General features: G+C 40.4%; 1 protein-coding gene and 1 long non-coding RNA gene across 2 annotated transcripts; one reads left to right on the top strand and one right to left on the bottom strand.

Annotated features, from left to right (window-relative positions):
- Positions 1-1,546: 1,546 nt before the first annotated feature.
- On the bottom strand, positions 1,547-11,760 carry LOC145804410 (uncharacterized). The gene is made up of 2 exons (XR_014346081.1): positions 10,845-11,760; positions 1,547-1,920 (listed from the first exon to the last, which is right to left on the bottom strand). It is a non-coding gene; the product is annotated as an uncharacterized LOC145804410 (long non-coding RNA).
- Positions 11,761-13,710: 1,950 nt separating this feature from the next.
- Positions 13,711-20,178, top strand: LOC145803451 (uncharacterized). Its single transcript, XM_082896721.1, has 6 exons — positions 13,711-15,530; positions 15,616-19,282; positions 19,380-19,430; positions 19,533-19,882; positions 19,984-20,058; positions 20,154-20,178. The coding sequence occupies exons 1-6, from the start codon at positions 13,711-13,713 to the stop codon at positions 20,176-20,178; spliced, it is 5,988 nt and encodes a 1,995-aa protein (XP_082752847.1).
- Positions 20,179-24,954: the final 4,776 nt, after the last annotated feature.

A 24,954-nucleotide genomic window follows, 5' to 3' on the forward strand; every position in this document is an offset into this window, starting at 1 on the left:
TTGATTTTCTTGCTATTTCTCTTTCTTTTCTCTAACTTTCTCTTCTACCTCTCAAGAAGAAAGTTTCTCTCTAACTTTCTCTGTCCTTCTCCGTATCCTTCTCAATTTTGCTCTACGAACTAATTAGCTTAGGCCACTTTTTGCTTCATTAGCTTAAGTAGCCAAGTTTAACTCAAAACTAACCTTGTAAGAAAACAGAATTTTCTGAAGAGTTGTAGCTCAACGATATTAGTTTATGTTAAGCACCTCATTTAAGGTTTTCTAAATCACCTAAGTGTTCAATTCTCCGCCTAAACTGTGGGTTGAGTGATGTGACCTTACTTAAAGATATTCTGTGAGGAATGCGTGTCGTCAAATATTGTATTATGGTTTCTGAACTAATGAATATGTATATAGTACATCTGTATGTGCAGGCTAAGGATGCTGTTACTGAGTGTAGTGAGATCTGAAATTGTGGGTTTAGTGATGTGAGACCAAATATTGTGTGTCTTCTTTGCGTACTACATTTGGGTGTCATTTATATCATGCTGGGTAACAAATGTAGTTTTCCTTTGATGACAGATCATTTTACTATGTGCAATAGGCAGTTCTGTTGTGCTGTGTGGACTGTCTGCTGAGGTGAAGTCCCATCTCTGGATGCTGATGTCTTGGTATTATTTCTGGTATGCTGTGATTGGAGTCTTGAAGACAAAAGGACCAGGCTGCATGCTGCGCCAGTCTATGTGGAGAAGTGTCATTGTGGAAATCCTCGTCTTTATTTTCTACATTGTAGTAATTTGTTTTGTTCTGTTTGTACAGATGTTAACTGGTTGTTTTTGTTTTTTTGGGCGTTATTTCCTATACCTACGGGCTATGTAGGAAATTTTACTTTCTTGGGTTATCTTGACTATGCTTGAACATGCGGATGCAACAGTTTTGTTTCACTTCCTGGGTGGGTGCTACAGTTGCGTGGGTTTTGTTTTGGCAAGGACGTAGTTTCCTGGACCAAATGTTTGGCTTTTTTCCTACTCTGCTAAAATCGGTTATTGCTCATGTTCACTCTCTCTATCTCTAGTACATATGGAGGATGAACAGGTTGGTGGGTTTTAGTTTGGCTGTTAGTTTCGCCTATTTTCCAGTTTGGTTTCTTTGTATAGTTGTGTTAGGTCCTGGGGTTTGCCCCTTGTAATCTTGTAAATCTTCTTCTTTTATTTATGTCTTATTCACCCAAAAAAAAACGCTAGTTGTTTAACTTAAGCACCACATTTAAGGTTTTTAAAATGACCTAAGTGTTCAGTTGTCAAGTACAAAAGGATGAATTTGAATTCCCCTTCATTTTCTTCCCGTTCCTCTTTCTTTTCTCTAACTTCCTCTTTTAGCTCTCAAGAAAAATGTTCCTCACAAACTTTCTCCCTCCTTCTCTATTTAGGCACTAATTAGCTTAGCCACTAATTGTTTCCTTAGCAACTATACAGCATAAAACAGCAACCAAGAAACCAAGGAGATAAAGCAAAAGAGAACCAAAAAACACACTGTTCAGCAACCATATCAAGAGAGATAGGGAAAATGAACACTGCGAAAGAACAGCCCAAAAACCGAGAGCTAACAGCCCCAAAGCAGCACAAAGCAACGACCCCAAATCCGAAAACAGGATTGGAGAACAAAACAGAACCTGTGCATTACATATCTAGCAGCAGGACACAAAGCCAGCACCAAACAGTAAAGCAAAAGTAGAGACAAAACAGGTCAACATGGACCACTTAATTCCTAGCACATCCCGCTAGGATAGGTAAAGTAACTAAAATCGTTAAAAAACAAATAAGGAAAACAGCTTATATCCCTGAAGAAAACATCCAGCGGCGCATTCAGCAGCCAGCTTCAAGCCAAATATCCCAAGAACCAAACCAAGAAATAGACCTCCACTAGACAATATAGAAAGACCTGCCAACATGGAGTGAAAAAATCCATTAGTAATCATGGACAGATTCCATTAATACTAGTACCACCATATATATCTCACATCACTAAACCCACAATAATCTCACATCACTCTGTAGTATTTGGAATTTAGCACACAATATATAGGCTCTCATCACTCAACCCACACAGCATTGCATCACACCATTACACACCATAACCTGCACATAAAGCTTACAATATATATAAACATTAGATAAAACATTTGTGAGTAGCTATATCACTCAACCCACAATTCTGTTAGTTGTCATTATTTGGACTCACAACACTCAACCCTCATTGAATTCCAAGCACTTCTCATTACTACACAAGAAGAAAATAGTTAGTAAAAAAGCACTCAGTTTGCTTACATTCACTCGACCCTCATCTAGTAAACTCACATCACTCAACAGCCCTCCCATTTCCGAGAGCATGGGGCTTCAAAACAGTAGCAGGCAAATTCCAATGGTCAATGTACCAGTTGTCACCTGCATTTCTAGGAACATTTGTGATAGACAACAATCTACCCCTAATCAGTTGGACAATCATTTTAACAACCACTTCTTCTGGCTTGAATTCTTTATTGAAAATTCTGTTATTCCTTTCAAGCCAGATAATATAAACAGAACACAACAATGGCAGTTTGATGATAATGGATCTTAATGACCTTCTCTTAGTCTCTCTAGTAGCAGAGGGGATAATGCCAGGCCACTGAAAGTCAGGCCACTGCACATTACATTTAGCTTTGATTTCAGTCCAGATTTTAGCAGAGAAGACACAATCAAAAAAGAGGTGAGAATGAGTTTCAGTAATATGTTGGCAAAAGGGGCAAATTGGTGTAGGAGAGATGCCAAATAGCTGAAGCCTGTCACCAGTATTAAGTCTCTCCTGGACAGCTATCCAAACAACAAAACTAGCCCTAGGGATATGGTGAGCCCCCCAGATGAATTTATGCCAAACAACTTTATCAAGCTTAAGCCTCCAATGATTCCAAACATCATTAATAGTGAATTTCCCATCAGAAAGAGACCAAGTAGGTTGATCATCCAGTAGAGGGTTAGGTCTACAGCTAGTGGGGGTGGAAGAAATCAACTCCCTTATTTCCCAAGAGTTGGGGACAGGCCACTTCCAAGAAACCCCATCCACAATCTGATTGACCTTAGTCTCACTATTAAGATTATAGTCATACAAGATTCTGTCCCCAAATTTTTTCCATAAAGGACCAAGAGAATGCCAATTATCATACCATAAAAAGGTAGAGTCACCCCTACCTATTTTGTGGATAATAAGAGGTGATATTTTATCCCTAAGAGCTAGAATCTTTCTCCAAACCCAAGATGAGTTGTGGGGTACCTTTACTTTCCAGAAACTTCTGCCCTTAAGTAAATACGATTTAACCCACTGGCACCACATAGACATCTCCCCTCCAGAGAAGAGGAACCAAATATGCTTGGTTATAGTAGCCATGTTCCAAACCTCTAAAGATTTAAAACCAAGACCACCTTCATTTTTAGGCACACAAATCTTATACCAAGCAATTTTGGCACTATGTTTCTTAAGATCCGTGCCCGACCAGAAAAAGGCTCTAAGGATACCCTCAATCTCTCTAATAACCCTCTTGGGGAGGATGAAGAGAGAGGACCAGTAAACCTGCATAGAAAAGAGAATGGTCTGAATGAGTTGAGCTCTACCAGCATAAGAAAGAGCTTTATTGGTCCAGCTCTTAATACGATTTGTGATCCTATCAATGAGGATTTGACAATCTGAAGCCCTAAGCTTAGTTGTAATCAGGGGGACACCAAGGTATTTGACAGGAAGAGTACCCTCAGTGAACTTAGCAATTTTGAGGATATCCTCTCTCAAATCCCCATTACAACCCGAGAAGTAAATATTGCTTTTGCTGAAGCTAGGGGTAAGGCCTGAAAGAGAAGAGAACTCCTCCAGACCTTGCATGATTAAACTAACAGTGGGAGCATCCCCACGACTGAAGATCATAAGATCGTCAGCAAAGCAAAGATTGACAATCTTAGATTTCTCACACCTCCAATGGAACTTGAATAGAGGATGATTGGACTTTTCTGCAAAAATTCTAGCAAGGATTTCCATAGCCAAAACGAAGAGATAAGGAGACATAGGATCTCCCTATCTAAGACCTCTAGCACCCTTAAAATAACCATGCAAGCTCCCATTAATGCAAACAGAGAAAGAAGGACTTGTCATACAAGCCTTGATCCAAGATATCATAATGGGCGGAAAAGCCATGGCTACAAGGATATCAATGATAAACTCCCATCTCACACTATCATAAGCTTTCATAATATCCACTTTCATCGCACACTTAGGGGTAGTGGAATTCTTATGGTAACCCCTCAAAATTTCCTGAGACAAGAAGATATTATCAGAAATTCTCCTGCCTTGCACAAAAGCTGATTGCACAGGATCAATGAGGTCAGGCAAGACCTCTTTAATCCTGTTAGCAATGATCTTCGCTATACATTTGTATATCGTATTGCAACAAGAGATGGGTCTAAAGTCTCCCACTTTTGCAGGGTTAGGAACTTTAGGGATGAGAGCTATGATTGTACTATTGACTTCAGAGAGAAGTTTCCCAGACTCAAAAAAGGTTCTAATAGCCTGGGTAACCTCTCTACCAACAATATCCCAAGATTTTTTTGAAAAACCCAGCAGGGTAACCATCAGGGCCAGGGGCCTTGTTAGGTTTAAGAGACCAAAATACATCCTTAATCTCCAGATCAGTCACTGGTCTAGCAAGGAGAGCAGATTGATCATTGGAGACCCTAGATTTAACAAGGGCATTAATTCTTTCAAACCCATCATAATGGCCAGCAATAGGAGTACCAAACAAGTCAGAGTAAAAATTTGTGAAGGCATTTTGAATCTCTTCAGGCTTGTTAGATATACTCCCATCGTTTAACTCAATATTAAGAATTTTACCCCTATTAATATTACCCTTAATAGTCTTAAAAAAGAACTTGCTATTACAGTCCCCCAATTTAAGCCACTGAACCCTAGATTTTTGGTGAGCCAAACTCTCTTCAACCATAGTCAGATCAACATACTGTTTATAGAGAGTTCTCTCAAGTCTCTGTAGCTCAGGCTTGCCAGGATCCTTATCCAACTTCCATTGAACAGAGTCCAACTCAGATTTGGTGGCCAACACTCTGGTGGAAATGTCACTGAAGTCCTTTTTATTCATGGCCTTAAAAACAGGTTTCAATTGTCTGAGTTTTTGACAAACTCTGAACATAGGGACTCCCAGAATATATTGATGCCACACTTTTGATACAGCAGGGAGAAAGTCCTCATGATTTGACCAAAAGTCAAAAAATTTAAAAGGTTTCTTAAAAGAAACAATGGCTTCAGACATAGTAACCACAGCAGGAGAATGATCAGAGATAGAGGAAGTAAGGAAAGTTGCACAAGAAGTAGGGTACAGGTCAAGCCAACCCTCATTGACCAGGACCCCTATCAATTTTCGTTGCAATGTACTGACCACTATCCCTTTTATTGACCCAGGTGAATTGGCAGCCACTATAAGAGAGCTCAGCCAAACCAGAGTGAATGATGCAAGAATTAAACTCCTCCTTCTCAGGAGACCACACAGATGTACCCCCAAATTTCTCATATTGGTACCTAATTGCATTAAAATCCCCCAGGAATACAAGGGGAACATTGGACTGAGACTGGGAAATTTTAACCATATCATCAAAAAACTCTTTCCTAATAGCATGCTTATTTTCAGCATATACAAAGCAAGCTTTAAAAATAGAGTTGTCACCCAAAACAAAAATTTCACAAAAAACAAACTGGGTAGAAGTTTCAATCAAGTTAACTTGACAGAAAGCAGGGTCCCAGCACACACAAATACACCCAGTTTTAGTTGGTTGTGAGTTAGTCAAAAAGGACCAACTTAGAAAACAAGATGAAAGGAGTGCCTTTTCGTCTGCAGCTTTTATTTTGGTCTCCAAAATGCCTAAGACTTTTATATCTTCATGTAACAAAATTTTTTTCACTTCCTTATGTCTAGAGGTATCATTGAAACCTCTAACATTCCATGATGCAATTTTAAAAGTCATATGATAATCAACAAAAAAGGCAGTAACCCACAGCCACTCAAAACAGAAGTTACCTTTGCTTTTTCCTCTGGCTTTTACTGCCCTTGCCAGAGGAGTTACCTTTTGCAGCCGATTTCTGCTGGATTTGCTTTTGTATTGGGCTGTTCATTGCCTATGTTGCTTCCACTAGACTTTCCACTTTAGTGATCAATTCAGTTTCATTGGGAAGAGCAAGCCTTGTTATTTCCACTAGGTCCTTCTGGAAATTCTCCAAAGCTGTAGTGTTAGGGGAATTGACCTTCCCACCAGGACTGGGTTCAACTTTGCTACTGTCACTGGAGGTACCCTCCCGATGTGATTTCTCTTCCAGGACTTGGGTATTATGGGCCTCTACCCCTTCTGGTATGGTCTCAGTATCTGCACCCAATTGTCCATCTACCTCTTCATTCTGCACCCCATGTTCTATTCCTTCAGGATCCCCCACCTTCCTCTTACCTTTTGCTGTAACTGTACTCCACCTAGGGTCTGGATTCTCCTCAGTTTCCTTTTGGAGGTTGACCAACTTCTCAACCTGTGATTTAACACATCTAGTTGTAGCATGCCCAAAAGCTACACAATGATCACATTTTGCTGGGAGACCTTGATATTCTACTTTTACTACAATGGTATCCCCTCCACAACTAACATTAAACATAGCTGGTAGTGTAGATGCTGCATCTATTTCAACACACACTCTGGCAAAAGAGACTCTACTACCTTTCTCAGTGAGGTTGTCCATAAACAAAGGAACTCCCACAGCACTAGCTATTCGACTGAGTCCATCACTATCCCAGTATTCCATAGGCACATTAAAAAGCCTAACCCAAACAGGGACTTTGGTAGCTTTCTCCTTAGTTAGTTTCATCATCCTAGTCCACTGTTTGAGGATTAGATTAAACCCCCCAACATACCATGGCCCACCCTCAAGAACCATTTTACAGCAGTCTGGATCGTCAAAGATGAAAAACCAGAAACCTTCCCCATTTGCTAAAATCTCCTTCAAACCCTTGTTTTTCCACATGCTAAGAGCACTATTCCTCATGTAATTATAGGAGACACTCTTATCCAGAAAATAACCCACTAGACATGAATCCCATTTTCCTAGAGAGTAATGTCTAGGTGGTAATTCAACACTGACATACCCCTCATTACGAGTGGGAGGTACATACCTGAGAGGGATGGAAGATTGAGCAGACGGTGCAGCGACCTCGGCCCAAGATTTTTGTCCTCTGCCCCCCCCATGACCACGTCCCCCTCTCCCTCCTCGACCTTGTGGAAACGCCCCTCGTTGAGTTAGAAATTCCTCATAGTCACTATCAGCCTCTGGATCTCCCGAGTTCCCAATCGGATGCACTTCTTGGTTGGACTCATTGGCTATTGTACCCCTTTCTATCCCAATCGCAGGATCCGATGCTATATTGTCACTAGCACCACGAATCCTAGCATCAACTTTGTTACGTGTAACAACGAGACTATCAGGAAGATTTTGGAGCACTAGGTTTCCCTCCTCTACAGAATCTGACCACCTAAGATTGGGGGGGTCCGGAGTGGAAGCAATCCTTCCCTCATTGGAAGTTGTAGGAGCCTTTAGCCTCGCTAGACGATCTGTAACTTCTTGGAATTTTTCCGATGTAACCATAGATCCCAACTTCAGATCCGTTTGCCTCATGGTTCCCCCTTTACGCGAGGCCTCAAGAGTTTGATCAGGTTCAAGATCGCGATCCTTAGGACTCCCCTCCAATGGATCCATGTTTTCCGAAGACAACACTTCAAACGAGTTTTGCACAAAACCTAAAGCCTCAGTAGGTTTGACCAACCCTAAAACTTCCATCCCAGTATTGCGTACACGTGCACTAAGGGAGCACTCAGATTTGGTTAGAGCATTAACTCCGATCATCACTCAATGAGATCAAAACCCTAGAAACAAGGAGTTTCTAGAGAGATATGGGAGCTTCTCTCTCTAACCCATCTTTCCTTTCTCTTCTCACTCTCAAGAAGAATGCTTCTGTCTAACTTTCTTTGCCCTACTCTATTTTGTTCTAGGAACTAATTTCCTTAGGCCACCAATTGTTTTCATTAGCTTAAGTTGCCTAGTTTTACTCAAATTAACCTTACTTTTTTTTTGGGTAAGTAAAATTAACCTTACTTAGCCTCTAAGAAATAGAATTTTCTAAGTAATATTAGTTTAAAGATATTAGTTTTGCTTAATCATCTCATTTAAGGTTTTCTAAATTACCTAAGTGTTCAGATCTCAAATCCAAAAAGTTGAATTTTAATTCCCTTTGATTTTCTTCATACTTCTCTTTCTATTCTCTAACTTTCTCTTCTAGCTCTCAAGAAGAATGTTTCTCTCTAACCTTCTCTGTCCTTCTCCATCCTTCTCTATTTTGTTCTAGGAACTAATTAGCTTAGGCCACTAATGGTTTCATTAGCTTGAGCGGCCAAGTTTAACTCAAACTAACCTTGCCTTCTCTAAGAAATAGAATTTTCTGTGTAATTGTATCTTACCGACATTAGTTTAACGTAAGCACCTCATTTAAGGTTTTCTAAGTCACATAAGTGTTCAATTCTCAAGTCTAAAAGGATGAATTTGAATTCTCTTTGATTTTCTTCCTATTTCACTTTCTTTTGTATGACTTCCTCTTGTACCTCTCAAGAAGAATATTTCTCTATAACTTTCACCATCCTTCTCTATTTTGTTCGAGAACTAATTAGCTTAGGCCCCTAATAGTTTCGTTAGCTTAAGTGGGCAAGTTTAACTCAAACTAACGTTGGTTAGCCTCTAACAAAAAAAATTCTGAGTAATTGTAGCTTAATGCTTGTTGTTTGACTTAAGCACCTCATTTAAGGTTTTAAAAATGACCTAAGTGTTCAGTTGTCAAGTACAAAAGGATGAATTTGAATTCCCCTTCATTTTCTTCTCGTTTCTCTTTCTTTTCTCTAACTTCCTCTTTTAGCTCTCAAGAAGAATGTTCCTCACAAACTTTCTCCCCCCCTTCTCTATTTAGGCACAAATTAGCTTAGCCACTAATTGTTTCCTTAGCTTAAGTGGTCAAGTTTAACTCAGACTAACCATGCTTAGCCTCTAAGAATGAGAATTTTTTGAGTAACGATATTAGTTTAAAACTTAATCAACTCATTTAGTGGTTTTTTTTTTTAGGAAGGTACTTTTATGGTATTCTAAATCGCCTAAGTGTTCAATTCCCAAGTCCAAAATGATGAATTTGAATTCTCTTTCATTTCCTTCCTATTTTTTTTTTTTTTTTGGGTGAGTAAGTCATAAAATAAAGACAATGAAATGTACAAGTTTACAAGGGGCATACCCCAGGCACGCCCAACGACAAATAATTAACAATTACAGAATCTACGAAATACGAACACTACATCCCCTTAAGGAAGGGGGAGAGAAACAACACAACTGCACAACGCAGAAGAACAACAGAAAAAAACAACATAACTCAACTTTGCCCATATATCCTTTTTGTCCCCAAGTAACCCCTACTATCAGAGATAATAGATGGTAACTTGGGGTAGATATATGGGCGAAGATACAATTTACACACCACAAAGCTAGTAACACAAAACAAACATACACACAAAGCTGCAACCCACAAGCTCGATCAAAAGAGGATAGCCACCCCCACAAGCCGCCAGTCTCTACCGAAGATAAGCACATGGAATCCAATAAGCCTTCCACTCCTCACAGCCGTGACATCCTAGCCACTAACCAAAGCCATGACGGAGAGAAAAAATCTATCCCACGACAAATCCCGATAGATTCACATGAAGCTAGCACAAGCAGCAACCATAATCAACAATCTTGGAAGTCGTAGTGAAACAACAATAGCCCCACAGCAACAGACCAATACATAGCCAAAAATCGCATCAGATCAAACATCACATCCCCCAGTCCCTACCTTGGTAGATCATAAGCCTCAAACCCCACGGCAGTGTGCCTTTCACTCCATGTCAGGCGTGGCAATACAATCAATTAGGATGGGTCACATGAAGACAAGAAGCAACCATAAACCGGTAGCTATCCTCCCGCTCATCTCCCAGTCTCTAACTCAGCAAGTCATCGAACTACTATTCCCCATAGCAGTGACCCCTCAATCACTCTTGGTGGAGATGGCCCAAAACTCACATCGTATCAAGTCACATGAGGATCACATGGTCAATCAAAATGAAACAATCAACTATAATAACCCACTGCCATATGACTAAACAGAAATAGATGAGCTCACCAATATAGAAATATATGCATTCCGTCCAAAATGAGCCCAAATAAACAAAACAGCGCAAAAGGAGCCCAATTACACACAACAAACCGTGCGCCCAATAAAATTTCAGCTCCTTGATCCACAAAAGCACCCGAAAGTTCTTTGTGGGCCCATTCACCCCACTTTGCAGCTCAAAGCATATATTATAATATGCACAAAATAAAGCTACCAAAACAAATCTTCATGTAGTGGCGGGCCCCATCACAAAATAAAGCTGGAACCTCAAAATAATATCAAAACAAAACATTGTGGCGGGCCCCACCACAAACACCAATTAACCTACCCACCAAGTTAAAATATATATATATAAAATACATACACAAACTCCTACTGCCCCACATCAGCTCAAAAACCGTGTTTGAAGAATAGAACAAAATGCTCACAATTTGAAGGTGGCGGGACCCACGTCAAAGAAAAGCAACCTGTCCTTTATAACCCACGTGCCTACTCTATAGGCAATATCATATATGACCAAACTATATTTAAATATAGTAAAACACAAAACCAGTCTTACCACAAAACAAGCAGCCACAATTTCAAAATCATCCCACGTGAGAAGGTTGTCCCACACGCAAAAGTTAAGTTTGTCTTCCCCATGTATCAATCTGCAAAATCAGACGGCACCACAACCGTGGTCACTCGCACCAACGAGCGTGAAGCTCAAACCATTTGCACCAGTCTACCTTCTTCATGCGACGCCGGTAACATGGACAGACGAAAAACTCTTCTGAAACATATCACCGACGCTTTACAAATCGGCGGCTGTGAATCGCAGCAGACCGCCACCACCCCTGTCAACCCAAAAACACATCGGAAGGCTAGACCACCTAACGGTGAAGCTCGCGAAGCTCACAAACCAGACGACGGAGCTTCTTAGAGCGTCGGTAAACCATCTATACCAATGTCCACCAGAATGAGACCAACAGACGTACCCACCGGTGACACACCAGCTACCAACTGTCGGCACCCGCACACACATCTCTTGCAACTCCCCGCTGGAGCTACACACTTAAGACGTCACCCACACCACCACAGTGCCGAAACGCTGCCATGGATGGACTACACTAGAACACACACCGGCGTAATAGAAAATCGGTTGCAACAATTTCACAACATGATCAGAACTTACCATCTTGAAGAACCCAAGCTGGACAGAACATACATGAATGGAATAGACACTCCAGCCAAAATATGAACAACATATGGCCGTAACAAATGGTGCACAGGAACAACACCGCAACCCAACTCACAAAACTCACTGTATTGATAACAAAACCAGCCGAAAAGAATTCACCGGACTGGTAACTCACACAGTACACATTCTCTCTCAAGGGGTGAGAAAGATAAATGGACAGTGCACCATTTCCTTCCTATTACTCTTTCTTTTATCTAACTTTCTATTCTACCTCTCACGAAGAATGTTTCCTTCCAACTTTCTCCATCCTTCTCTATCTTGTTCCAGAAGCTAATTAGCTTAGGCCACTAATTGTTTTATTAGCTTAAGCAACCAAGTTTAACTCAAACTAACCTTGCTTAGACTCTAAGGAAGAGAATTTTCTGAGTGATTGTAGCTTAATGATATTAGATTAACTTAAGCACCTCATTTATGGTTTTCTAATTCACCTAAGTGTTCAATTCACAAGTCCAAAACGATGAGCTTGAATTCTCATTGCATTCTTTCCTATTGTTGTTTCTTTTCTCTGACTTTCTCTTCTACCTCTCAAGACGAATGTTTCTCTCTACCTTTCTATATCCTTCTCGATCAACTGTTTTGTTCAATGAACCAATTGGTTTAGGCCGCTAATTGTTTCAGTTGCATATGTGGCCAAGTTTAATTCAAACTGACCTTGCATAGCCTAGAGAAATAGAAGTTTCTGAGTAATTGTAGCATAAGGATATTAGTTAAACTTAAGCACCTCATTTAAGGTTTTCTAAATCAACTAAGTGTTCAATTTTTAAGTCCAAAGGGATGAATTTGAATTCCTTTTGATTTTCTTTCCTATTATTTTTTCTCTCCTCTAATGTCACGACCCCATTCCGCCCCTAGTAGAATGGTGCCATGATGGCCAGTAATTCGTGATTACCGAAGGCCAACTTTCGAGATTTGCACACAATCAGAGTATACATATGGGGCTTACAAATACGGAAGCAATAAATTTCAAGCTAAGTAGTCCATGAGAGTAGTGCATAAACTTAAATGGAATGGCATACATCTTTACATAGCTTTAATACATCTTGTACAAATTCCAAGAGCAAATCAAGTTTATCTAACAAATCTTTTAAGTCTCGACAATTAAAGTCTTTCAAGGCTTTCAAGTTCCAAGGGATAACATTAACAAAGGTTGTGCTACAAATGCTTAGAGTCCCCTAGCACGTACGGACTTTCAAGGTTGTGCTACAAATACTTATAGTCCCCTAGCACGTACGGACTTTCAAAATTGTGCTACAAATGCTTATAGTCCCCTAGCACGTACGGACTTTCAAGATTGTCATTCAAAACAAGGCTAATACTTGATATACAAAATAGGGATCATCATTCATGCTTCACAAAAATACTTTTCCAAAACAGTCAAGGCAAAACTTTTATCAAAACTTAGTACCATAACTTTATTAAAAAAATACCACTCACCTAATTCTTCAACGTCGGGGTCAAGCGAGAGTCCAAGTCCTACAAACACATGGCAAGGTCTATTGAATGCACTTTCAAACAAGCTCACATGCATACAGATGATCTCAGCATCCTTCAAAACTAATGTTAAATCAAAACAAAACACTGTTTCCCATCTCGAAAAAACATGCTGGGCGATTACCAGGTCTAGGCCGAGGTCCCACACCTGCTTGTCGAGGTGTTGCCTCGATGGCCACATTCAAGGAAATGAGGTCGGGAAAAATCTGGGTTTCCCTCTCTTGAAGAACGTGTCGAACATGAAGAACATGAACATGAGGAGGATGAATGCAAGATCATAATTTGCTATTACAAAATCTGAGATTTCATGCTATGAATTCAAAAACATGGACCTGGGTAGCCATACTCGAAGATCTTATGGAAACAAACACAAAAGCATGAATCTTAATGCAAACTTTCGGATCAAACAAGGCTTTTATTTCAAGAACACATGAACACCATTTTCTCTTTCTAAAACCAACTTTAAATCGATGCATGACATGCAAAACGGGTTCGATCATGCAATGCAGCTAGGTGATCAATAAGAATGACAAGAGTAGATCAAGAATCTAACCACAAGTGAGAGCTGGAAGAGAAAGTTTGAGAAAAGAATGGTAAGTAGTACGGACCGAGAAATCCCGACAGAGTCACATGAAGCTCTGACATCTCTCTAGAAAACCTGGTTTTCTAGGGTTCAATACCTCATTGATTACCGATGTCTGCAGTTAATGCTAACCTGGGTGAGATTAACAAGGGTGTTACTGGTGAGGGCGTGGGAGGTAATATCCCTAAAGTTGTCGATCCAAATCTAGCCGAGAATAGATTTGCGATTTTGAGCGAAATAGCGATGGAAGTTCCATCAAGCCCTAGTGATGGTGCAGATGTGGGGATTCCGACGGCTAATCCGTCCGATGTGGAGATCCAAACGCAGGTTGTTGTTTCTGCAGTAGATCGGCCTGGTTTGGGGGTTGATTTGGTAGCAGCGGATGTGCGTATTCCTGAGACCGTGGAGAAATTGAAAGAGCCGATGCCTCTTGCAACAAGCTGTGAGCCTTCGACGCCGATTGGAAATGCTATCAGCACAAATTGGTCTGATATTGTGGAGGAAGAGTATAATAGCTTCCTAAATCTTCTAGATAGTGTGATTGTAGCGCGTAATCGTGGGGAAAACAAGATCTGTGTTGATTCAGTAGATCCAGATATGGCTTTCGCTGCTGATGTGCAAGTTCCGATTAGGGACTCCTCTTCTTCCCAAGGAGGAGCTGTTAGGGGGGGAGGTAGTTATCGTGGGGGGCGAGGAGGTCGTGGTGGTGCCGCTGGGAACAGGACCGAGCATGGGGGCCCAGAACAACGCTCCTGGGCAAATATCACGGCTGCATCTACCCGGTCAAATATTAAGCTCAGGTATATCCCTCCTACTACTGTTGAGGATAGTGTTGTTGTGAATATGCCTTCGCGTACAGATCCGCTAGAGAAATGGGACTCCTGCCTTGTGGGTTATTTTGTTGACAAGGGGGTGGGCTACAACTATCTGCGTAATAGTGCATTTGGACTGTGGAAAACTAAGGGCCTTAAGGAGGTTTTAACTAATGGGGATGGCTTTATGTTTTTTATTTTTGACACTCCTGATTGTTGCAGAGAAGTTCTTGAAGGAGGCCCGTGGTATATAGGTGGTTATCTCCTTATTCTGAAACAGTGGAAAAGGATGATGAAACTTACAAAAGATAAATCAACCAAAATCCCAGTCTGGGTGAAATTTTTTAATATTCCTCTGGAATATTGGGATCCTGATGGTTTGAGTAGGATTGCTAGTGCTATTGGTAACCCCCTTTTCATGGACCAGCTTACGGCAAGGGGTAGTAGGGTGGCATTTGCTAGAGTTTGCGTGGAAATTGAGGCCACCTCAAAATTGCCAACCTACTTCCAAATTAGGCATGCTGATGAGGCTGTTCTAATCCGAGCTGAATATCAGGGACTGCCTTCCAGGTGTCAACACTGTCAAATATTTGGACATAGCACTGAAAAGTGCGTGTCTAAACAAGTGGCTCATTTGATATCCCTCCAGAAGACGTCTGAGGAAAACATTAATGTTCAGGAAGAAGGCTGGGCCACTGTTCAAGCTAAGGGGAAGAGAAAGGTGGGTGAACCTGACTTGGAAACTATTCCAGAAGTGGAGGCAATCCCAGACCCAGTTTCTGTACCTTTGTCTGCAGTGGTGGAAAATCAAGAAATTCCAATTACTGCACCTGTAACTATAAGGGTGGACTCATCTGATCAATCCCTTGATACTCAGGAGACTTCGGGTGATAAGGGTTTGTCCGGGGAAGAGAACAGTTCCGAAAGCAGTGATGTGGATATGTTTCAAAAGAGGATTTTTGAGATTGCAAAAATAGTGGCTCCAATTCCTGCTGAAGTGGTAGACACAGTGATAAAGGAAACTAAGGCTGGAAAGGTGCATGCTAGCTCTGCTACCCCATCCCAGCAGGTGAATAAATCCTCTGGCAAAGGTAGTAGCAGCCAGAGGAGGAAGAAGAGGTAATTCAGTTTTAGTTGGTTGTGGGTTATGTCACTCTCTTTTTTGTGTCCCTATGCATGTCAAAATTGCTTCCTGGAATGTTAGAGGATTGAATGATCCTTCTAAACATAAAGAAGTTAAAAACTTTGTGCTTAAAGAAAATATTCATGTCATGGGGGTTTTGGAAACAAAAATAAAACAGTTAAATGAGAGCAGTATTTGTGTTAAATGTTTTGGTCAATGGTCCATGATTTCTAATTCACAACCAACTAAAACTGGTAGAGTCTGGGTGTGCTGGAACAATGTTTTTTGTGATGTTCAAATGATTTCCATGTCTGATCAGCATATTTTGTGTAAAGTTGTTGAATTGGCTTCAAATGAAAAATTTTATGCAACTTTTGTCTATGCTGAAAATAAGCACACTCTGAGAAAGGTTTTTTTTGAATCTATGTATGATATCTCCCGTGTTAAATCCAAAGATCCTTGTGTTTTTCTGGGTGACTTTAATGCTATTAGATACCAGCAGGAAAAAATTGGGGGGACTTCTAACTGGACAAACGAAAATGAGGAATTTAATTCTTATGTGATTGCATCTGAGTTGGCTGACCTATCTTATGGTGGTTGCCAATTCACTTGGGCTAACAAAAGAAGTGAAGGGGCTTATATTGCTACTAAAATTGATAGAGTCCTGGTTAATGAGGCTTGGCTGGATAAGTTTCCTGAGGCTACTGCCAACTTTCTTCCGTCTGGCATATCTGACCATTCCCCTGCTGTGGTCAATATTAATGCTTCTATGAGCTCCTTCAAGAAACCTTTCAAATACTTTGATTTCTGGTCTCAACACCCAGATTTTCTGAGTACGGTTTCTAACACTTGGGGGCAGTATATCCGGGGCGTTCCGATGTTTAGAGTCTGTCAAAAACTTAGGCTTCTAAAAACCAGCCTTAAGCTTTTGAACAAAAAGGATTTTAGTGAAATATCTACCCGTGTTCAGAATGCTAAGGCTAATTTGGAGCTGATCCAGTACAAGCTGGATAAAGATCCTGTGAACAATGGGCTACAAATTCAGGAGAGAGAGGAGTTGAAAAAATACATTGAGCTTAGCAAGTTAGAAGAGAGTCTTGCCCTTCAAAAATCCAGGGTGCAATGGCTTGGGCTTGGGGACAGTAATAGCAAATTCTTTTTTAGGTCTGTGAAGAGCAATATCAACAGAGGGAAAATTTTGAGTGTTGACATGGGTGATGGTACTAGGTCCACTAACAGTTCTGATATCCACACCTCTTTTGTCAATTTCTATACCAAGTTATTTGGCACTCCCTGTGTGGACCAGTATAATGGCTTCGCAAGAATTCAATCTTTGGTGAATAAAAAAGTCTCTCCTTCTCAATATGATTTGATGTCTAAACCTGTCTCTGAGACTGAAATCAAGGAGGTTTTTTGGTCCTTAAAAGCCAACAAAGCCCCCGGTCCTGATGGGTACTCCGCTGGGTTCTTCAAAAATTCTTGGGATATTGTTGGTAAGGATGTCACATTAGCCATCAAGTCATTTTTTGATACTGGTAAACTTCTTTCTGAGGTCAATAGTACCATCATTGCTCTCATTCCTAAAGTTCCCAACCCTATGCATGTTGGTGACTATAGACCCATCTCTTGTTGTAACACCGTCTACAAATGTATTGCCAAGATCATTGCTAATAGACTTAAATTGGCTCTTCCTGATTTGATTGATCCTGTGCAATCTGCCTTTGTCCAAGGTAGAAGGATCTCGGACAATATTTTCCTGTCCCAAGAGCTTATGAGAGGTTACCATAGGAAGTCCTTTACGCCTAAGTGTGCCATGAAAGTGGACATTATGAAGGCATATGATACTGTGAGGTGGGATTTTGTTATTGATACTCTTACAGCTATGGCTTTCCCTCCTTGCATGATTACCTGGATAAAGGCTTGTATCACGAGCCCTTCTTTTTCGATATGTATTAATGGGAGCCTTCAGGGGTATTTTAAAGGGGCTCGGGGGTTAAGACAAGGGGATCCTATGTCCCCGTATCTATTTGTGGTGGCTATGGAGGTCCTTGCTAGGATTTTGGCTGAAAAGTCTAGAAATCCCCTGTTTAAATTCCACTGGAGATGTGAAAAAACCAAAATTGTCAATTTATGTTTTGCTGATGATCTGATGATCTTTAGCAAAGGGGACCCTGGTACTGTTAATCTTATCATGCAGGGTTTGGAGGAATTTAGAGATTTGTCGGGTCTCACTCCTAATCCTAGTAAGAGTAACATTTTCTTCTCGGGTTGTAGCATACAGCTTAGAGAGGAAATCCTTCAGATTGCAAAATTTACTGAGGGTTCCCTTCCGGTCAGATATCTTGGTGTGCCTTTAATCACTACTAAGCTTAAAGTGTCTGACTGCCATATTCTGGTGGAGAGAATTACCATGAGGATCAAAAGTTGGACCAATAAATTGCTCTCTTATGCTGGTAGAGCCCAACTCATAAAGTCTATCCTGTTTTCTATGCAGGTTTATTGGTCCTCTCTTTTTATCCTTCCTAAGAAGATAATTAGCGACATTGAGAGTATTCTTAGATCCTTTTTTTGGTCTGGGGTTGAGATGAAAAAGCATAGTGCTAAGATTGCTTGGAAGTATATCTGCAGAAATAAGAGTGAAGGTGGCCTTGGCTTTAAGGATCTGGAAGTCTGGAACAAGGCTGCTATAGCCAAACATGTTTGGTATCTGTTTTCGGGCGGGGATTGTTCTATGTGGTGCCAATGGGTCAAGTCCTACTTGCTCAAAGGTAGGAGTTTCTGGTCCGTTAAGACCCCTAGTGATCCGTCTTGGGTTTGGAGGAAAATTTTGTCTCTCAGGAACTTAATTTATCCTCTCATAAAATTTAGGATTGGTAATGGTGACACTGTGTTTCTTTGGTATGACAACTGGCACCCTCTAGGTTCTCTTTGGCAGAGGTTTGGGCCTAGGATCCTTTATGATACTAACCTTCCTGACAGCTCCAAGGTTAGTTCTATTGTCTCTAATTGCTCTTGGAAGTGGCCTGTTTCTAATTCTTGGGAGATTAAAGAGTGGATTTCCTCCACTCCTTCATCTCTCTTACCTTCTCCGGGCTCTTCTGACACTCCGGTTTGGAGCTTGACTGCTGATGGTACATTTTCTATCCAATCTGTTTGGGATTGGTGGAGGAAAAAAGGGCCTAAAGTCCCTTGGTCTAAACTTATCTGGGGCCCCCCTCTTATTCCTAGGGTTAGTTTTATTGTTTGGCTGGCCATTAATGAGAGACTTAATACTGGTGATAGGCTTCAATCTTTTGGCCTTGTCTCTAATCCTTGCTGCCCTTTCTGTCAAGCTCCTGAGGAGGATCATTCCCATCTCTTTTTCAGGTGTATTTTTTCCTCCAGGGTTTGGGGTGGCATGATGGCCAAATGTAATACTAACTGGCCTTCTCTGTCTTGGCTGGGTACTGTTGAGTTTGCTACTAAATCCACTAGGGGTAATTCTTTGAAAATGCTGGTTCTGAGGTTGTCTTTTCTATGCACTGTCTACCACATTTGGATGGAGAGGAATAGTAAAATCTTTAGTAAGGTCCACAAACCTGAAGAGGTTGTTACTAACTCTATTATCCAAATGGTTAGGGGTAGGCTCCTTTCTTTGGATAACATTAAATTTTCTGCAGGTGATCACTGGTTTTTGGAGAAATGGAACCTTCCCTACAAGATTATGCAGCCGACCAATGCTACTGCAGTTGGTAGGAGTATGAGTGATGTGAGTTCACCTACAATTAGGGTTGAGTGATGGTGAGCATATACTGTGGGGTTTTACTAATTGGTTGTTATTTGTAGGTTCTCTTCTTTCTTATCAGATTATGATGCACTCTATATCATTGAAGAGGCTGATTGGAGGGTTGAGTGATGTGAGCAAGCAAAGTTCTCTATGCCACTGTGGGTTGAGTGAAGAGAGACAATATACTTGTTTTGCTCTAACATTTATTATATATTATATATTTTTTTTGCAGGTTTATGGAGCTTTCAAGTATACTACTTATCTTGTTCTATTGAGAAATCTGGTGAGATGTGGGCCAAGTGATGTGAGGTTCTATATGGAGTGTAAGAATGTTGGTTACTGTGGGCCGAGTGTGGGGAGGTCTTATACTGTGTGGTTGTTATTTCTGCTGCTTTATGATCTTCCTTACGGAGGTGGTAATTCCTACTCATGGCAGGTTGTGGTTTATGGCGTGGTTCGGTGGTATGGTAGCTCCTTACTCCGTAGTTACCTGAGGCTGTTAACAGCTTATTTCTCTCTTGCTGTGGAGAAGTGGTGGCTGACTGCTGTTCAAATTTGGGTGGCAGTTGGCAGTGTGTGTATGTACCATGGTGATGGCTGCTCCAAGCGCCTTGCTATGCTACAAGTGGGAGTTAATCAGTGGTTGTTCTTTTTATTTTTTATTTTATTTTATTTGTTCACAGGTGGAGTGTGCAGTCTTCCTACTCCTACGGGTTGTGTAGGAGGCTTCATGTGTACCTTGGTGTCTCGGGTTACAGGTTTTCTGAGCAATTCGGTAGATGGGCCCCTCTTGGTTCCTTTCTTCGGTTTTGTTTGGATTCCTATTCTGTATATTATTTTTGTTTTGTTACAGGTGCCTATCCCTACGGGCTGTGTAGGGAGTTTTTGTGGGTGTGATGATGCCCTTCCCTACGGGTTGTGTAGGGAGTTTTCTATCTGTGTAATGGTGATTGTTGGTTGCTGGGTTTGTCTTTTGTACAAGGTCCCTATTCATCATAGGATATGGCCTTTGTACAATTTGATTGGCTAAGCTTCTTTTTGGCTTTCCCTTTTTCGGATGTAGTTCCTAGGTTTGGTCTAGATCTTTGTTATATTTTCGGGCTTCGGTGTTTTGTGTGCTGAGGCTCGTGTTGTTTTCTGTTGTTAGGGCCTGGGGTATGCCCCTTGTATCTTTGTAAATTTTCTGTTTTATATTATTTCTTATTCACCCAAAAAAAAAAAAAAAAAAAAAAAAAAAAGAATCTAACCACAATACGCGAATCTACTGGTTTGATCTCTAGGAATCAAGCTCAAAACTCACTCTCTCACTCTAAACTTCTTCTTCTTCTTCTTCTTCTTCTTCTTCTCACAAACAAAGACATATAGCAAATGATACATTTCTAAGTCTGCTGGCTGACTGAACCCTCTACAGAGGCACGTGGCAGCGGCTGGTTGGTGCTACACAGAAAGGTGGTTGAGTGACAAGACAAAACTATGACAAAGTGTGTTCAACAAGCAAGATGGCATGGGCGCTCTGGCGAGTAATGATCTCGGCTAAGAGCAAGACATCGGCAAGTAGGGAACAATGACCTCGGCTAGGAAGGACAACACTTGACTAAGCTATGCCACACCTTGGCCTAGATGTGTCACACCTCGGTCTAGGTCATACCTCTCCGGGACAAGATCACTTTGGTGCAAAGGTAACATCTCGACCCAGATGGTACACCTCTCGGCCTTGATGATACACCTCGGCCTAGAAGATGACATCTCGGCCAATATGCCAAGACGAAGGTAGAGGTCAACCAAAGTGGTTTCAAGGTGGTTCTGGCTTTAAGGTGACCTCGGCTAGACTCACCAGAAAAGAACAAGGCTCAACAAGAAATTCACATAAGTACAAACCAAGACAAAATCTCATTCTAGTTAGGACAAGTCAAGAAAATTCACTACTGCAACTTAGCAAAACAAAGATTATACAATTGCTCATGCCCGAGGCTAAGGTGAGTAATGAGGGTCACTACAGTCTACCCTCCTTAGAGAAGTTTGGTCTCCAAACTTCAGTTATCTGGCTCTACAAATAACTCCAGATAACGGATTTTTATTTCCTCTTCCTTTTCCCATGTAGCCTCCTTGCCATAATGCCCTTCCCATTCGACCTTCACCATTGGTATCGATTTGTTTCTCAACTGCCGCTCCTGCCTGTCAATAATTCTCATCGGCTTTTCCTCGTAGCCTAAATCCTCATTAACCACAATCTCAGAATAATCAATCACATGTAGTGGATCTCAAACATATTTTCTCAACATCGAAACATGAAACACGTTGTGGACTTGGCTTAATTCTGGTGGCAGGGCAAGCCGGTAGGCAACAGGGTTGACCTTCTCAAGAATTTCAAATGGCCCAATATATTGAGGTGTTAATTTACCCTTCTTCCCAAATCTTGAAACCCCTGTCGTCGGCGAGACCTTCAAAAATACATGATCCCCAGTCTCAAATTCTAATTCCCTCCTTCTCTGGTCGGCATAACTCTTCTGCCGGCTCTGTGCGGTTTTAATCCTTTGTTGAATGAGCTTAATCTTCTCGGTTGTAACTCGAACCAGTTCGGGACCAATCAAGGCTTTTTCTCCCACTTCAGTCCAACATATCGGCGACCTACACTTCCTTCCATATAAAGCTTCGTACGGTGCCATGCCAATGCTGGCTTGATAATTGTTGTTGTAGGCGAATTCTACTAACGGTAGATGTACTTCCCAATTTCCCTTGAAATCTAGCACACATAGTGTGAGCATATCTTCGAGTGTTTGAATCATTCTTTCCGTTTGTCCATCGGTCTGGGGATGAAATGCTGTGCTGAACTTCAACTCGGTTCCCAAAGCCCTTTATAAACTCAGCAAAAATCTAGAAACAAACTTCGAATCTCGGTCTGACACTATGGACATCGGCACTCCATGAAGCTTCACAATCTCATTTATATACAGTCCAGCAAGTCGGTCGGAATTGAATGTAGTCTTGACGGGCAAAAAGTGTGCTGACTTAGTAAATCTGTCGACTATAACCCAAATTGAGTTCATACCTTTTTGCGTCCTCGACAAACCAATAACAAAATCCATGGAGATATGTTCCCATTTCAATTCAGGGATTGACAAGGGTTGAAGAAGTCCTGCTGGCCTCTGGTGTTTTTCTTTCACTTGCTGACAACATAGACACTGGGATACAAACTCGGCTATTTCTCTTTTCATATTTGACCACCAGAAGGTTTGCTTCACATCTTGGTACATCTTGGTGCTTCCCGGATGAACGACAAATTTGGAGCTATGGGCTTCCTGCAAAATCTTCCTTTTCAACTCTGGGACGTCGGCCACACACAATCTCCCTTCAAACTTAAGCACTCGATTTTCTACCTCTCAAGAAGAATGTTTCTCTGTAACTTTCACCATCCTTCTCTATTTTGTTCGAGAACTAATTAGCTTAGGCCCCTAATTGTTTCGTTAGCTTAAGCAGGCAAGTTTAACTCAAACTAATGTTGCTTAGCCTCTAACAAAAAAAATTCTGAGTAATTGTAGCTTAACGCTAGTTGTTTGACTTAAGCACCTCATTTAAGGTTTTCAAACTGACCTAAGTGTTCGGTTGTCAAGTACAAAAGGATGAATTTGAATTCCCCTTCATTTTCTTCCCGTTTCTCTTTCTTTTCTCTAACTTCCTCTTTTAGCTCTCAAGAAAAATGTTCCTCACAAACTTTCTCCCCCCCTTCTCTATTTAGGCACTAATTAGCTTAGCCACTAATTGTTTCCTTAGCTTAAGTGGTCAAGTTTAACTCAGACTAACCATGCTTAGCCTCTAAGAAAGATAATTTTTTGACTAACGATATTAGTTTAAAACTTAATCAATTCATTTAGTGGTTTTTTTTTTTTTAGGAGGGTACTTTTAAGGTATTCTAAATTGCCTAAGTGTTCAATTCCCAAGTCCAAAATGATGAATTTGAATTCTCTTTCATTTCCTTCCTATTACTGTTTTTTTTTTTTTTGGGTAAGTTCCTATTACTCTTTCTTTTATCTAACTTTCTATTCTACCTCTCACGAAGAATGTTTCCCTTCAACTTTCTCCATCCTTCTCTATTTTGTTCCAGAAGCTAATTAGCTTAGGCCACTAATTGTTTTATTAGCTTAAGCAACCAAGTTTAACTCAAACTAACCTTGCTTAGACTCTAAGAAAGAGAATTTTCTGAGTAATTGTAGCTTAATGATATTAGATTAACTTAAGCACCTCATTTAAGATTTTCTAATTCACTTAAACAATTCACAAGTCCAAAACGATGAGCTTGAAATCTCCTTGCTTTCTTTCCTATTGCTGTTTCTTTTCTCTGACTTTCTCTTCTACCTCTCAAGACGAATGTTTCTCTCTACCTTTCTCTATCCTTCTCCATCAACTGTTTTGTTCAATGAACCAATTGGTTTAGGCCGCTAATTGTTTCAGATGCTGATGTGGCCAAGTTTAATTCAAACTGACCTTGCATAGCCTCTAAGAAATAGAAGTTTCTGAGTAATTGTAGCATAAGGATATTAGTTAAACTTAAGCACCTCATTTAAGGTTTTCTAAATCAACTAAGTGTTCAATTCTTAAGTCCAACGGGATGAATTTGAATTCCCTTTGATTTTCTTTCCTATTATTTTTTCTCCCCTCTAACTTTCTCTTCTACCTCTGATGAAGAATGTTTCTCTCTACCTTTCTCAGTCCTTCTCCATCATTCTCTATTTTGTTCTAGGAACAAAATGCCCAGACCGCTAATTGTTTCATGTGCTTAAGCGGCCAAGTTTAACTCAAACTAACCTTGCTTAGCCTCTAAGAAAGAGAATTTTATGAGTCATTGTAGCTTAAGGAAATTAGTTCAACTTAAGCACCTCATTTAAGGTATCTAAATCACCTAAGCGTTCAATTTTTTTGGGTGAATATAAGCATTCAATCCTCAAATTCAAAATGTTGAACTTGAATTCCTTTTGATTTTCTTCCTATTTCTCTTTCTTTTTTTTCAAGCTTTCTCTTCTAGATCTCAAGAAGGAATGTTCCTCTCTGACTTTCTCCGTCCTTCTCTGTTCTGTTCCGGGAACTAAATAGCTTAGGCCGTTAATTGTTTCATTAGCTTAAGTGGCCAAGTTTAACTCAAACTAACCTTGCTTAGCCTCTAAGAAAGAGAATTTTCTGAGTAATTATAGCGTAACGATATTAGTTTAACTTAAGTACCTCATCTAAATTTTTCTAAATCAGCAAAGTGTTCAATTCTCAAGTCTAAAACGATGAATTTGAATTCCCTGTGATTTTCATCCTAACTTTCTCTTCAGTTTTTCTTTTTTTTTTTTGGGGGGGGGGGGGTGAATAAGAAATAAATAAAACAAGAAAATTTACACAGCTACAATTTCTTTTTCTTTGCTCCAACTTTCTCATCTAGCTTTCAAGAAGAAAGCTTCTATCTAACTTTCTCCGTCCTTCTCCGTCATTCTTTATCCTTCTCTACATTGTTCTGGGAAATAATTAACTTAGGCCACTAATTGTTTCATTAGCGGAAGTTGCCTAGTTTAACTCAAATGAACCTTGCTTAGCCTCTTAGAGATAGAATTTCCTGAGTAATATTACTTTAATGATATTAGTTTAGCTTAATCACCTCATTTAAAGTTTTCTAAATC

The sequence above is a fragment of the Camellia sinensis genome, chromosome 12, assembly GCF_055761805.1.
Source record: "Camellia sinensis isolate YWXY chromosome 12, ASM5576180v1, whole genome shotgun sequence".
Lineage (NCBI taxonomy): Eukaryota > Viridiplantae > Streptophyta > Magnoliopsida > Ericales > Theaceae > Camellia > Camellia sinensis.

What these genes read in the sequence shown, in the direction of transcription:
- LOC145803451 (XM_082896721.1), top strand. Translation starts at nt 13,711, where the DNA reads ATGTCTGCAGTTAATGCTAACCTGGGTGAGATTAACAAGGGTGTTACT. An exon ending in TTGGTAGGAGTATGAGTGAT is followed by an intron (nt 19,283 to 19,379) that starts GTGAGTTCACCT and finishes CTTTCTTATCAG; the next exon opens with ATTATGATGCACTCTATATC. An exon ending in TGATTGGAGGGTTGAGTGAT is followed by an intron (nt 19,431 to 19,532) that starts GTGAGCAAGCAA and finishes TTTTTTTTGCAG; the next exon opens with GTTTATGGAGCTTTCAAGTA.